The sequence below is a fragment of the Triticum dicoccoides genome, chromosome 1A (assembly GCF_002162155.2).
Source record: "Triticum dicoccoides isolate Atlit2015 ecotype Zavitan chromosome 1A, WEW_v2.0, whole genome shotgun sequence".
Lineage (NCBI taxonomy): Eukaryota > Viridiplantae > Streptophyta > Magnoliopsida > Poales > Poaceae > Triticum > Triticum dicoccoides.
The window spans coordinates 338,387,862-338,400,810 of record NC_041380.1 but is presented as its reverse complement, the minus strand read 5'-3'; the positions used below and the strand labels follow the sequence as shown (position 1 = coordinate 338,400,810).

Genomic DNA, 12,949 nt, shown 5'->3' with positions numbered 1-12,949 from the left:
AATAGCATAAGTTTAACTACTTCCTTCGATCCATTTTAATTGTCGTTGATTTAGTACAACTTTGTATTAAATCAGCGACGATTAATATGGATCGGAGGGAGTTTCTTTTTTTGGGGATCTATAAGTTGAACATTTAAAGGTGTTACAAGTACCAGGACATGCATCGTGATGGTTCAGTTTATCTATTTATTGCACTTGACAAATGTAGGCAACAAATGGTCAAGAAAGATTAACAAGCCTGCATTGCATACATGACAGATCAACCATGGTCGAGAAGGCGTAATACTAGCCTGAAAAAACATCCCAATTTTACCCTTAAGTGTCTTATGATTTAGCAAAAATGAGACTTGTCACAATTAACACTAAGAATCTATTTCCCATTGTACTTACTCGGAGAAGATACAGAAACTACCTTCAACAACTATCAAGTATAACAAGCCTCCAATTACTGCCAAGTGCTTGAGGCAGAAAAAGAGCCCCCAGAACACTTGATCCAAAGAATGTAGGATGGTAACTACATCTTGCAGGTATCATCTGGACAGAAAATATACATCTCTGTTCTCCATCAATCAAGAGAATCAGAAGCGGAGCCGAATGCTCTGCGCCCACATTGCCGAACAAACATAAACAGAGTACCATTAATAGATTCTTTCACAGCACTGCATAACCTTCTTGGTGCCTATATCAGCAGAATGATAGTTAGCAACTGTACAGGTTGAAAGAGTAGAGGAGATTTTTCTAGGAATGTTAGAACGAACCAGATGCCATCTTTTGCTTAATGGGGACGCAGAAACTTGAATCTCATCTATGCCAGATAAAGGAGGTGACCTAAAGCAAAACACCTTCCTTTTGAGGTCATCCCGTTCACTTGACCTTATGTAAGAGCCTCTAGTTATGTTCCCATCCTTCCAAACATCCTTCAAGAAAAATAAGACTGGCCTCTTGCACATAGACTTCTGAATTTCCTTGGTGTCAAAATCAAATTCAGTTCTCTGGCTCATCCTATTAAAAGCGATGTAAGTCCGCTCGGATCGCTCCAATTCAGGAGGAAGAAGAACACTGGGGTACACTTGAACAACATAACCCAAAGAGATGGCAAGTGTAAGCTTCTGCCTCTTATCATAACAAACTGAGCGCTGCAAGAAGCTCATGGGTTCTATTTTCATAGCCTTCGTAAAAAGCTCCAAGCTCTCAAGAGAGTTCAATCCAGGATATATAGGATCCACAAACTCCACATGGTGGATACTGATGAAAGGAGCGATTGGATGAGCAGCCAATATACCATGGGCATTGCCTCTGATATCCCACTGATTATAACATCAGAGGGAGAGTACATACATTAGGAGAGCAGGGAGGTTAGAGGGATCTATCCAAAATTCCAAATCCATAATTACATTAATGAACTGGAAAATCAATCCATGCAGTTAAAGGTCGATGCTCACACCAAACAGAACAGCTTGATCAGCAACTGTCCATTTTTTCTAACGATGTGCTTATCCAACAAAGAGATGTGCAAAGATAGCACCGTAAAACAAGTAAACAAGCAAGCAAATCCTATCATAAACAGAGGAAATCAACAGTCAAGGCCAACCAAACTTGCTTTCACTATCATAAACACTCTCGCAAGGCCCTACTTTTGTACATGCATTACAACCAGTGAGATAACACAGGACACAGCTAGGGTGGTACCACAGAGAAAGGATCAACTTTCTTTCTGTCATAACGAATCAAGCGTGATACCCATAGTAAAGTTCAAAACAGCGCACCAGCATCTAAACTTCCAAAGCAAGCTCTACAGTGGGGCTAATTCCTCAGCAATCCCCATGTTCGTTCAGTCCACATCAAGAGCGTGATACATTGCACTAATTCAAGCACGGAATGGGGAGAACTGGTTTACTAGCAGAATCTACATAGCACGACAAGCTAAGCGACCAAATTGCTTTGCTCGGGATGAGATTTATAACCATTTGATAAGATCTCTAAATAAGATAAACTCTGTAAATAGCCAAAAAAATAGTTGAATGCCGACCAAAGGTTGACGGATAATAAGCTCCATACCTGATGGAAGCCATATTCGCGGGAAAGGGGCACGCCAAGCTCCGTGATGCAAGCATGGAGGCGGTCGTCGCTTCCATACAGCCTGGGGTACCTCTCGATGCACACGTCGAGTGTCCGCGCGAGCGCAGCGGCGAGGGGGAAGCTGAGCGCGACGCCTCCGCCTCCGAACGCCATGCCGTGGCTGAAATAGGTATTGGCCGAGTGGCTCTCCGACGGGGCCCCGACGTACACCATCTCCCTCCAGTCGTACTTCCCGAGCACCGCCACCAGGTTGTCCGGGGACAGCACGGTGTCGTCGTCCACGAGCACCACCCACCGCGCGCCCCCACCCCCCACGAGCCGCACGGCCTCGGCAGCGATGCGCGCGATCCGGAGCCCAGAAGGGTGGCCCGTCGGGTTGGTGTACCGGAAGCGCGAGGTGTCCTCGGACACCCGGATCGGCGGGAGCGAGTCCTCCCCGGCAGCGCTGGGCCCCGGCGCGCCGGGCGCGCTGGCGTCGAGCCAGACGTGGCCGCGCATGGAGGCGGGATCCCACCAGAGGCGGATGTACTCGCGGCGACGCGGCCAGAGGTGCGCCGAGCCGGCGATCCCGAAGACGATGTGGGCGAGCGAAAGCGGGGAGGACGCGTCGCCGGCGGAGAGCGCCTCATCCGCCGCCGCCGCGTAGGACAGCGCGGAGGAGGAGGACGCCACGGGGGCCTGGGCCGGGGACAGCACGAGCACGAGCCACAGCGCGGTGGCGAGGAGCAGCGAGAGCAGCGCCAGCAGCGCGGTGGCGAGCGGGCAGCCCCGCGGCGGGAGGATGGAGAGCGGGAGCTGGAGCGGCGTCGGCGGCGCTGGCGAGGCTTGGTGGGGCTTGGGCATTGGACACGGGGGTCGACGCCGCCGCCGATGGCCACGGACATTTGGGGGCGTGGCGGGACGTGGCGATGTTTCAGGGATGGGCGGTGCGTGCGACACACCCGGTGGGTGGTGGGTGGTTGTAATAGCACAGGTCCTTCACACTACATTCGAACCGTGCATTTCCCCTTGTATTTCAAAAAGAACGTCTGGATTTTACTTATAAAACATTACGAATCTTTGCACGATTGCGTTACTTAAACAATCCGCTGTTTTTTGAATTTGAAAGGGCGGTGTCATTTATTTATTCCAGTCTAGCCTGAGGACGGGTTAAGGTTTGAAGCGTGCACGTGGGGGGCGATGGGTTAGCGTGATTAGTGGTGGACTGCTAGCTACGATGCCACGAATTCTTTTGACTTGCAGTGTAGGCGACATGTATGCTTGAGAACAGAATAGAATATATCTCCGCGCAGTGAGCCGCAAGCTTGGTCGTTGAAAGGGTGACATGTGTCTAGGGAATGTGCTTATATAGAGGATAATGTATATCTCTTTCACTCCGCAAAATAATATGTGAGTATATATTTTTCAGGGGACCCGTGGAACATATTCGCTGATCTACCTCATCAATGATTGTACTAGTACCAATATTTGTGGGGATGGGTTATTGCAATGTGGTATGGCGGTATTATCCTAGTGAGCAACAGGTGTGTGGCTGGCTTGAGTTTGCAGCAAGTAGTTGGAATCAGTGAGAGTTACAGTACCTGTCAAGCAACCTTATTAGGCTACATCAAATATCAGTTTCCAAAATAGTGGGCTAATGATGAGCAGTTGCCAGTTGGAAGGTGAACTAATTACTGCCTGTTTATGCATGTTGTATTTGATGTGATGGAGCTAGTAGCTGTGTTGTGTGATAGTGATATGAGGCTGAGAGCTCTGTGCTTCCTCACAAACAAAAAAAACCGTGGATGTTGGAGTGATCTCATGTGGTGCAACCGTGCAAGGCATCCATGTATTTTTCTCTTTGTTTGGATTTAATATTATCCGTCCGTAGCTATTTCCCGTTGTCTTTCTCGTGAGGATCCTCCTATCGTTGGTTTTGAGGTCATGAGCGTCCATATCTGGATATACTTTGTAGAACTTCATAAGTGTACCACAAATTCAAGTGTATGCTAAGCCACTGGAAAGCAAAACATCCAAACAAAAAATTGTGCGATATACGTTTTCCGTCGAGTCTCCATTACTCCATCTTCACAATAGTTTTAACTATTTATATATACGAAAGAAAATTAAAAGTGGGCGACTGGTGCTTTGCTTTAGAATTCGCTTGTATTTTTATTTTCTCGTGAATACGCTTGAGAGCATATCTTTGCATTGATAGGGAGAAGAAGAAAAACACATCCACACCACGGGCACGTGCACAACTTGGCGCGTCCGTGGCGACCGTATGAGCAGAGAGCAATGGGGATGCTCAGCCCCTCACAAATATTCAGGTCACGAGGATGAAAGAGCTAAGTCTTTTGGCTCCGGCAATGGCCAAGGAGCGAGCATCGTCCTTGATTGCGGCGACAACGGCCGAGGTAGAGGGAGCGATCTTGTCAAAGATGGCTGCATTGCGGTGATGCCACAGTGCACATGTGATGAGGACATGACTACCTTGGATACGACCAAAAATATTGCATACATGCATATTTGTCAGGTGATTTCTAATGCAAACTATTCAATAATCTATTTATGTTATCCAAAACAAAAATACTTCACACACTTTTGTGTTTTGTCTAATTGCAGGTGTATGGGACATTTGTACAATCCACATATGAAGATAAGGGAAAAGGAGAAGTCTAGGTTGTGTTCAAAAAGTCCTCTCACGTCATTTTTGAGCCAAGAGAAGATAGAGTCCAAGTCTCTCACGTTCTGGATTCAGATTCGAACTGCACAGACATACCTGACTCAAAACGCCAACAACTTTTTTATACGGACTCCGAATTGGGTGATTCTTTTTTGTTGGAAACTAGATTTCGTGCTCTTTCCAACCCAATTGGATTCACCTTCAAATTCGTCTGGAGCGTTGAGTTACGGACGAAACAATCTGACGTTGCAGCAGAATCCGAGTTAAACTACAAGCCCAAAGGTGTTGCATCACCTCCACTTGGGCCCATGAGCCTTGTATGGCCTAGGGTTAGTTTTAGGCTGCCTTGGGACGTCCTCCCACCTCCTTGGCCGCCACCCCTTGCTCCTATATAAGTAGATCCATCTAGTAGCTTTTTTCTTGGGATTTGTTTAGTTAAAAGTTAGCCATTGCAACTTCGTGTACTTCGTTTGTGTCCAACGACCAGACCAAGACCGCTTCCGGATCCCCACCATTATCAATACTTCATATATATTTGCGATATTCAGATTGCTTTATCATATTCTTGCTCGTTCTTTGATTGCTTGCAGGAATAGACCTTCGTGGTCAGGCTGACCGTGCTTTCAGCATCGTCAGTAACCTCAGGAGATTGGTTTAGCGGTTGATAAGGCGCAACGTCGTGCACGTTTGTAGTCGGATCGTCAAAGTCGTCTCCACCAAATCAATAGTTATCATCTCATCGAAAGATCGGGACCCTCGCCTCTATCAAGTGATATCAGTTTTCAGGTTGCTCGGTGAGAATTTCCAGTTTTCCTAGATTAGATTTATTTTCTTACCTATTGTCCAAGAAAAAGCCACAAAAAAGAGTTAGATCTATTCATACTTGGTCCAAGCCAGTCTGAGCCTTTGCAATTTTCTTTTCATTGCTTGCATAGTTGAATTATCGGTTGCATCGTCGTGTCGAGTTGTTGATCTTAGTGTCTAGTTCGTTTAGAGTTTCGAGTTCTGTTCATATTAGTCACGCCACCGCTGCATCATTATCTCTTCCGTTGTCCACCACCCATCCATCAATTTCCACCACGTGCTACCCACCATTCATTGTCATAATAATAGTTGAGATTGTTCACATCTTCGCTTGATCCAATCTGCATCTTATCTAGTTTGTTTTGGAAAGAGGGAGAAAAAAAGAGAGAAAAAAACGAGAGAGAAAAAAGTCAGAGAAAAAAAGGAGAGAAAGAAAAAAGTGTGAGGAAAAAAAGAGAGAAGAAAAAAAACAAAATTCGGATCTTTTTAGACTCAATCTCGTAGTTGAATTCGGATTGGAATCTGTTTTATGCACTGTTCAGTAAAACAGGCATAACTTCCTCATACGAAGTCCGTTTTGCCTCCGCGAGTATTCAAACGAAAGCTAGCGACGAGCCGCATCTAAATAGTTGAAGAAGCTAGTTCAATATTTGGCACCTCAAAATCGGCTTCTAAATAGGTCTTTTTGCCCTCCGAAGTTTATGAACACAGCTTATTCCAGTTTTTCAGGCCGGTTTTTGAATTTTTTGACTCCTCATATCAACTCGGAATTGAGTGATTCTTTTTGTGTTTGAAAGCTTGAGTCAATACCATTCTTGAAAAAAAAACCAAAAAAATCGGCACAAACTTTTTCAAAGGAAAGTTGGAGACAAAATTGTTGATATATCCTGCTTGGCTGTTGTTTCACATCATTATCTTTACTGCCGTTGTGATCTTCACTTATATCTTGCTGTCTAGAGCTACTTAGTATCCTTCATTGATGCTAGTTGTGCTACGACGTGACCTTATTAGTGTTCTAGGCTCGCGTCTCTAGTTCGGTCTAGCCTAGGACCAGCACAGTATCGTCGTTGAGCGTTTATTCAACATTGCATCTCTGAATTGATTATTGCTAATCTTTTGCTACTATATATAGCCAACCCAGCTCCACATATTTCTACACCGTGTATGCGTGCGTTCCCCTGGCAATCGCTTTACACAATCTTCAGAGTTATTTGACACCGCTAGTTGTCTGTCACCACCTGCTTCTTGGTAAGAACTTGGAAGATATTGATATTTGCTTTACTGTGAGCGCTTTACCACCACACCCTAGTAGTTCATAGGAACATTATTCTTGAATTTTGTTTCTTGTTTCTACTAATCATGACAGGTTCCGAAGATAGAAGTTCTTGGACGACGGACACATCTTCACCATCACGAGAGTTGGGACAACACACATAAGCACATGGTCATGTTATCTTTTTACCGTCATTTGAGGGTAGATTTAATCCTACTATTTATCTAGCTTGGGAGCTTGAAGTAGAACAAGTTTTTAGTCACCATGACTTTTCTGAACTTGAGCGAGTGCGAGCAGCCACTAGAGCATTTACTGATTTTGCTTCTGTTTGGTGGAGTGTACATTGTAAGAAAAACATTGATAACCAACCCACAACTTGGAAAGTTTTGAAAGCTATAATGAGACAACAATTTTTCCCTCCTTATTATCGTCGTGAATTGCTTTGCAAATTTGAACAATTTAAGCAAGGCAACAACACTGTTCATGCTTACTACCAAGAGTTCAAATCTTATATGCATCATTGTGACATAGAAGAATCTGAGAATGATACAATGAGTAGATTTTTTGGTGGTTTGAACCATGATATTCAGGCAAGATTTCAGTATATTCCTCGTTGCATTACTGGTATGTATGTCCGTGCTTGTACCTTTGAGAGACAGATACAGGAGGATGCATTAGGTGACTACAACAACTACTATTCCAGTTCATGCTCACTCGGTGGGTTCCTCCATCATTGCACCTCGGATTATGAGCGCGGTATCATCTCAAGGGTATGGTACATTGTCAACGTCCGTACCTACATCAGCTACATCTTTGCCACAAGATAATAGTAAAGGTATTGATGATATAACTTCACATGAGAATGATGCATGCCTAGTTAACTTGAATGCATCATGTATTGAGTTACCTGTTGATTTGAGCACACCACCTATTTTAGAGAATCTTGTTACTGTCATGAATGCGTCATGTGACCAAACAACTGAAATATCAACAATTTTGAGTGCACCCATTGAATTAACTGTTGATGCAAAAGAACTAATGTTTAATCATTTTGATATGGCCTCCAGTCTTGGTGATGATTCTGTGTCCAATGACTTATTGCATGTTTGCTTATTTAAGCATGTTGTAGCATGTAAATTTGATGCAAGTAAGGTTTATTCACCAAAGTTGGGATGGTTTAATGGTGAACATTGCGAATCTTTTGAAATGAATAAGAGCTTCCCTTATATGTGCAAACTGAGTTCTAATATTTTCATGCCTTCTACTTCTTGTGATAATTTTTTGGCTTTAGTTTTTATGAACTATGAAAGTTACTCATGTATACATGTGTCATACGTGCAAAAATCAAGGGAAGTTAAACTGAATGACATATACATATACAACATGTACACCTTGTCTCTTTTGTTAGCCACATTTCAGATTAAGCAACACCGAGGACGGCTTTGTTTTCAAAAAGGGGAGGATGATGAGGACATGACTACCTTGGATACGACCAAAAATATTGCATACATGCATATTTGTCGGGTGATTTCTAATGCAAACTATTCAATAATCTACTTATGTTATCCAGAACAAAAATACTTCACACACTTTTGTGTTTTGTCTAATTGCAGGTGTATGGGACATTTGTACAATCCACATATGAAGATAAGGGAAAAGGAGAAGTTTAGGTTGTGTTCAAAAAGTCCTCTCACGTCACTTTTGGGCCAAGAGAAAATAGAGTCCAAGTCTCTCATGTTCTGGATTCAGATTCGGACCGCACAGACATACCTGACTCAAAACGCCAACAACTTTTTCATACGGACTCCGAATTGGGTGATTCTTGTTGGGGAACATAGTAATTTCAAAAAAATCCTACGCACACGCAAGATCATGGTGATGCATAGCAACGAGAGGGGAGAGTATGATCTACGTACCCTTGTAGATCGACAACGGAAGCGTTGACACAATGTAGAGGAAGTAGTCGTGCGTCTTCCCGATCCGACCGATCCAAGCACCGTTACTCCGGCACCTCCGAGTTCTTAGCACACGTACAGCTCGATGACGCTCCCCGGGCTCCGATCCAGCAAAGCTTCGGGGAGGAGTTCCTTCAGCACGACGGCGTGGTGACGATCTTGATGTTCTACCATTGCAGGGCTTCGCCTAAGCACCGCTACAATATGATCGAGGTGGAATATGGTGGAATGGGGCACCGCACACGCTAAGGAACGATCACGAAGATCAACTTGTGTGTTCTTGGGGTGCCCCTTGCCTCAGTATATAAAGGATGGAGGAGGAGGAGGCCGGCCAAGGCTTGGTGTGGCCAGGATGTGTAGTCCTACTAGGACTCCAAGTCCTAGTAGGAGTCCACCAAGAGGGGAGGAAGGGAGAAGGAAGTGGAGGAGAAGGAAAGGTGGCCGCCCCCCTTTTCCCTAGTCCAATTCGGACCAGAGGGGAGGGGGCGCAGCAGCCCCTTGGCCCTTTCTCCTCTTCCCACTAAAGCCCATCAAGGCCCATTGCTTCTCCCGTAACTACCCGGTACTCCACGTAAAATACCCGAATCACTCGGAACCTTTCCGATGTCCGAATATAGTCGTCCAATATATCGATCTTTACATCTAGACCATTTTGAGACTCTTCGTCATGTCCCCGATCTCATCCGGGACTCCGAACTCCTTCGGCACATCAAAACTCATAAACTCATAATATAATTGTCATCGAAACCTTAAGCGTGCGGACCCTACGGTTCGAGAACAATGTAGACATTACCGAGACACGTCTCCGGTCAATAACCAATAGCAGGACCTGGATGCCCATATTGGCTCCTACATATTCTACGAAGATCTTTATCGGTCAGACCGCATAACAACATACGTTGTTCCCTTTGTCATCGGTATGTTACTTGCCCGAGATTCGATCGTCGGTATCCAATACCTAGTTCAATCTCATTACCGGCAAGTCTCTTTACTCGTTCCGTAATTCATCATCTCGCAACTAACTCATTAGTTGCAATGCTTGCAAGGCTTATGTGATGTGCATTACCGAGAGGGCCCAGAGATACCTCTCCGACAATCGGAGTGACAAATCCTAATCTCGAAATACGCCAACCCAACATGTACCTTTGGAGACACCTGTAGAGCACCTTTATAATCACCCATTTACGTTGTGACGTTTGGTAGCACACAAAGTGTTCCTCCGGCAAACGGGAGTTGCATAATCTCATAGTCATAGGAACATGTATAAGTCATGAAGAAAACAATAGCAACATACTAAACGATGGGGTGCTAAGCTAATGGAATAGGTCATGTCAATCAGATCATTCATCTAATGATGTGATCCCGTTAATCAAATAACAACTCTTTGTCCATGGTTAGGAAACATAACAATCTTTGATTAACGAGCTAGTCAAGTAGAGGCATACTAGTGACACTCTGTTTGTCTATGTATTCACACATGTATTATGTTTCCGGTTAATACAATTCTAGCATGAATAATAAACATTTATCATGAAATAAGGAAGTAAATAATAACTTTATTATTTACTTTAGGGCATATTTCCTTCAATTCTTTTTTTGTTGGAAACTAGATTCCGTGCTCTTTCCAACCCAATTGGATTCACCTTCAAATTCATCCGGAGCGTTGAGTTACGGACGAAACAATCTGACGTTGCAGCAGAATCCGAGTCAAACTACAAGCCCAAAGGTGTTGCATCACCTCCAATTGGGCCCATGAGCCTTGTACGACCTAGGGTTAGTTTTAGGCTGCCTTGGGACGTCCTCCCACCTCCTTGGCCGCCACCCCTTGCTCCTATATAAGTAGATCCATCTAGTAGCTTTTTCCTTGGGATTTGTTTAGTTAAAAGTTAGCCATTGCAACTTCGTGTACTTCGTTTGTGTCCAACAACCAGACCAAGACCGCTTCCGGATCCCCACCATTATCAATACTTCATATATATTTGCGATATTCAGATTGCTTTATCATATTCTTGCTCGTTCTTCGATTGCTTGCAGGAATAGACCTTCGTGGTCAGGCTGACCGTGCTTCCAGCATCGTCAGTAACCTCAGGAGATTGGTTTAGCGGTTGCTAAGGCGCAACGTCGTGCACGTTTGTAGTCGGATCGTCAAAGTCGTCTCCACCAAATCGATAGTTATCATCTCATCAAAAGATCGGGACCCTCGCCTCATCATGAAGTTCTACTAACTTGGTGATGGTGACTAGAGAATTCTGTCAATCACTATTTTATCTGGAAGATTAACTCCCACTTGATTCAAGCGATTGTAGTACCCAGACAATCTAAGCACATGCTCACTGCTTAAGCTATTCTCCTCCATTTTTTAGCTATAGAACTTGTTAGAGACTTCATATCTCTCAACTCGGGTATTTACTTGAAATATTAACTTCAACTCCTGGAACATCTCATATGGTCCATGACGTTCAAAACGTCTTTGAAGTCTCGATTCTAAGCCGTTTAAGCATGGTGCACTAAACTATCAAGCAGTCATCATTGAGCTAGCCAAATGTTCATAACATCTGCATCTGCTCCTGCAATAGGTTTGTCACCTAGCAGTGCATCAAGGATATATTTCTTCTATGGAGCAATGAGGATAAACCTCAGATCACGGATCCAATCCGCATCATTGCTACTAACATCTTTCAACTTAGTTTTCTCTAGGAACATACCAAAAAAACAGGGGAGCTTAACGCGAGCTATTGATCTACAACATAGATATGCTAATACTACCAGGACTAAGTTCATGATAAATTTAAGTTCAATTAATCATATTACTTAAGAACTCCCACTTAGAAAGACATTCCTCTAATCTTCTAAGTGATCACGTGATCCAAATCAACTAAACCATAACCGATCATCACGTGAAATGGAGTAGTTTTCAATGGTGAACATCAATATGTTGATCATATCTACTATATGATTCACGCTCGACCTTTCAGTCTCAGTGTTCCGAGGTCATATCTGCATATGCTAGGCTCGTCAAGTTTAACCTGAGTATTCTGCGTGTGCAAAACTGGCTTTCACCCGTTGTAGATGGACGTAGAGCTTATCACACCCGATCATCACGTGGTGTCTGGGCACGACGAACTTTGGCAACGGTGCATACTCAGGGAGAACACTTTTATCTTGAAATTTAGTGAGAGATCATCTTATAGTGCTACCATCAATCAAAGCAAGATGCATAAAAGATAAACATCACATGCAATCAATATAAGTGATATGATATGGCCATCATCATCTTGTGCTTGTGATCTCCATCTCCGAAGCACCATCATGATCACCATCATCACCGGCGCGACACCTTGATCTCCATCATAGCATCGTTGTCGTCTCGCCAATCTTATGCTTCCACGACTATCGCTACCGCTTAGTGATAAAGTAAATCATTACAGGGCGATTGCATTGCATACAATAAAGTGACAACCATATGGCTCCTGCCAGTTGCCAATAACTCGGTTACAAAACATGATCATCTCATATAATAAAATTTAGCATCATGTCTTGACCATATCACATCACAACATGCCCTGCAAAAACAAGTTAGACGTCCTCTACTTTGTTGTTGCAAGTTTTACGTGGCTCCTATGGGCTTAGCAAGAACCGTTCTTACCTACGCATCAAAACCACAACGATAGTTTGTCAAGTTGGTGTTGTTTTAACCTTCGCAAGGACCGGGCGTAGCCACACTTTGTTCAACTAAAGTTGGAGAAACTGACACCCGCCAACCACCTATGTGCAAAGCACGTCGATAGAACCAGTCTCGCATAAGCGTACGCATAATGTCGGTCCGGGCCGCTTCATCCAACAATAGCGCCGAACCAAAGTACGACATGCTGGTAAGCAGTATGACTTATATCGCCCACAACTCACTTGTGTTCCACTCGTGCATATAACCTGGCTCAGATGCCACTGTTGGGGAACGTAGTAATTTCCAAAATTTCCTACGCACACGCAAGATCATGGTGATGCATAGCAACGAGAGGGGACAGTGTTGTCCACATACCCTCGTAGACCGAAAGCGGAAGCGTTAGCACAACGCGGTTGATGTAGTCGTACGTCTTCACGATCTGACCAATCAAGTACCGAACGTATGAGACCTCCGAGTTTAGCACACGTTCAGCCCGATGACGTCCCTCG

At 44.2% G+C, this 12,949-nt stretch overlaps 1 protein-coding gene across 1 annotated transcript; it reads right to left on the bottom strand.

The window, feature by feature from the left end:
• Positions 1-216: 216 nt before the first annotated feature.
• LOC119271740 lies at positions 217-3,026 on the bottom strand. Its single transcript, XM_037553451.1, has 3 exons — positions 2,059-3,026; positions 759-1,307; positions 217-679 (listed from the first exon to the last, which is right to left on the bottom strand). The coding sequence occupies exons 1-3, from the start codon at positions 2,920-2,922 to the stop codon at positions 566-568; spliced, it is 1,527 nt and encodes a 508-aa protein (XP_037409348.1). The 5' UTR covers positions 2,923-3,026; the 3' UTR covers positions 217-565.
• Between the last annotated feature and the right edge of the window lie 9,923 nt (positions 3,027-12,949).

Excerpts from the sequence above, each read along its gene's own strand:
- LOC119271740 (XM_037553451.1), bottom strand. The coding sequence starts at position 2,922 with ATGCCCAAGCCCCACCAAGCCTCGCCAGCGCCGCCGACGCCGCTCCAG. Across the intron at positions 1,308-2,058 it reads GCGAATATGGCTTCCATCAG|TGGGATATCAGAGGCAATGC; the intron begins GTATGGAGCTTA and ends TGTTATAATCAG. Across the intron at positions 680-758 it reads TAAGCAAAAGATGGCATCTG|GCACCAAGAAGGTTATGCAG; the intron begins GTTCGTTCTAAC and ends CTGCTGATATAG.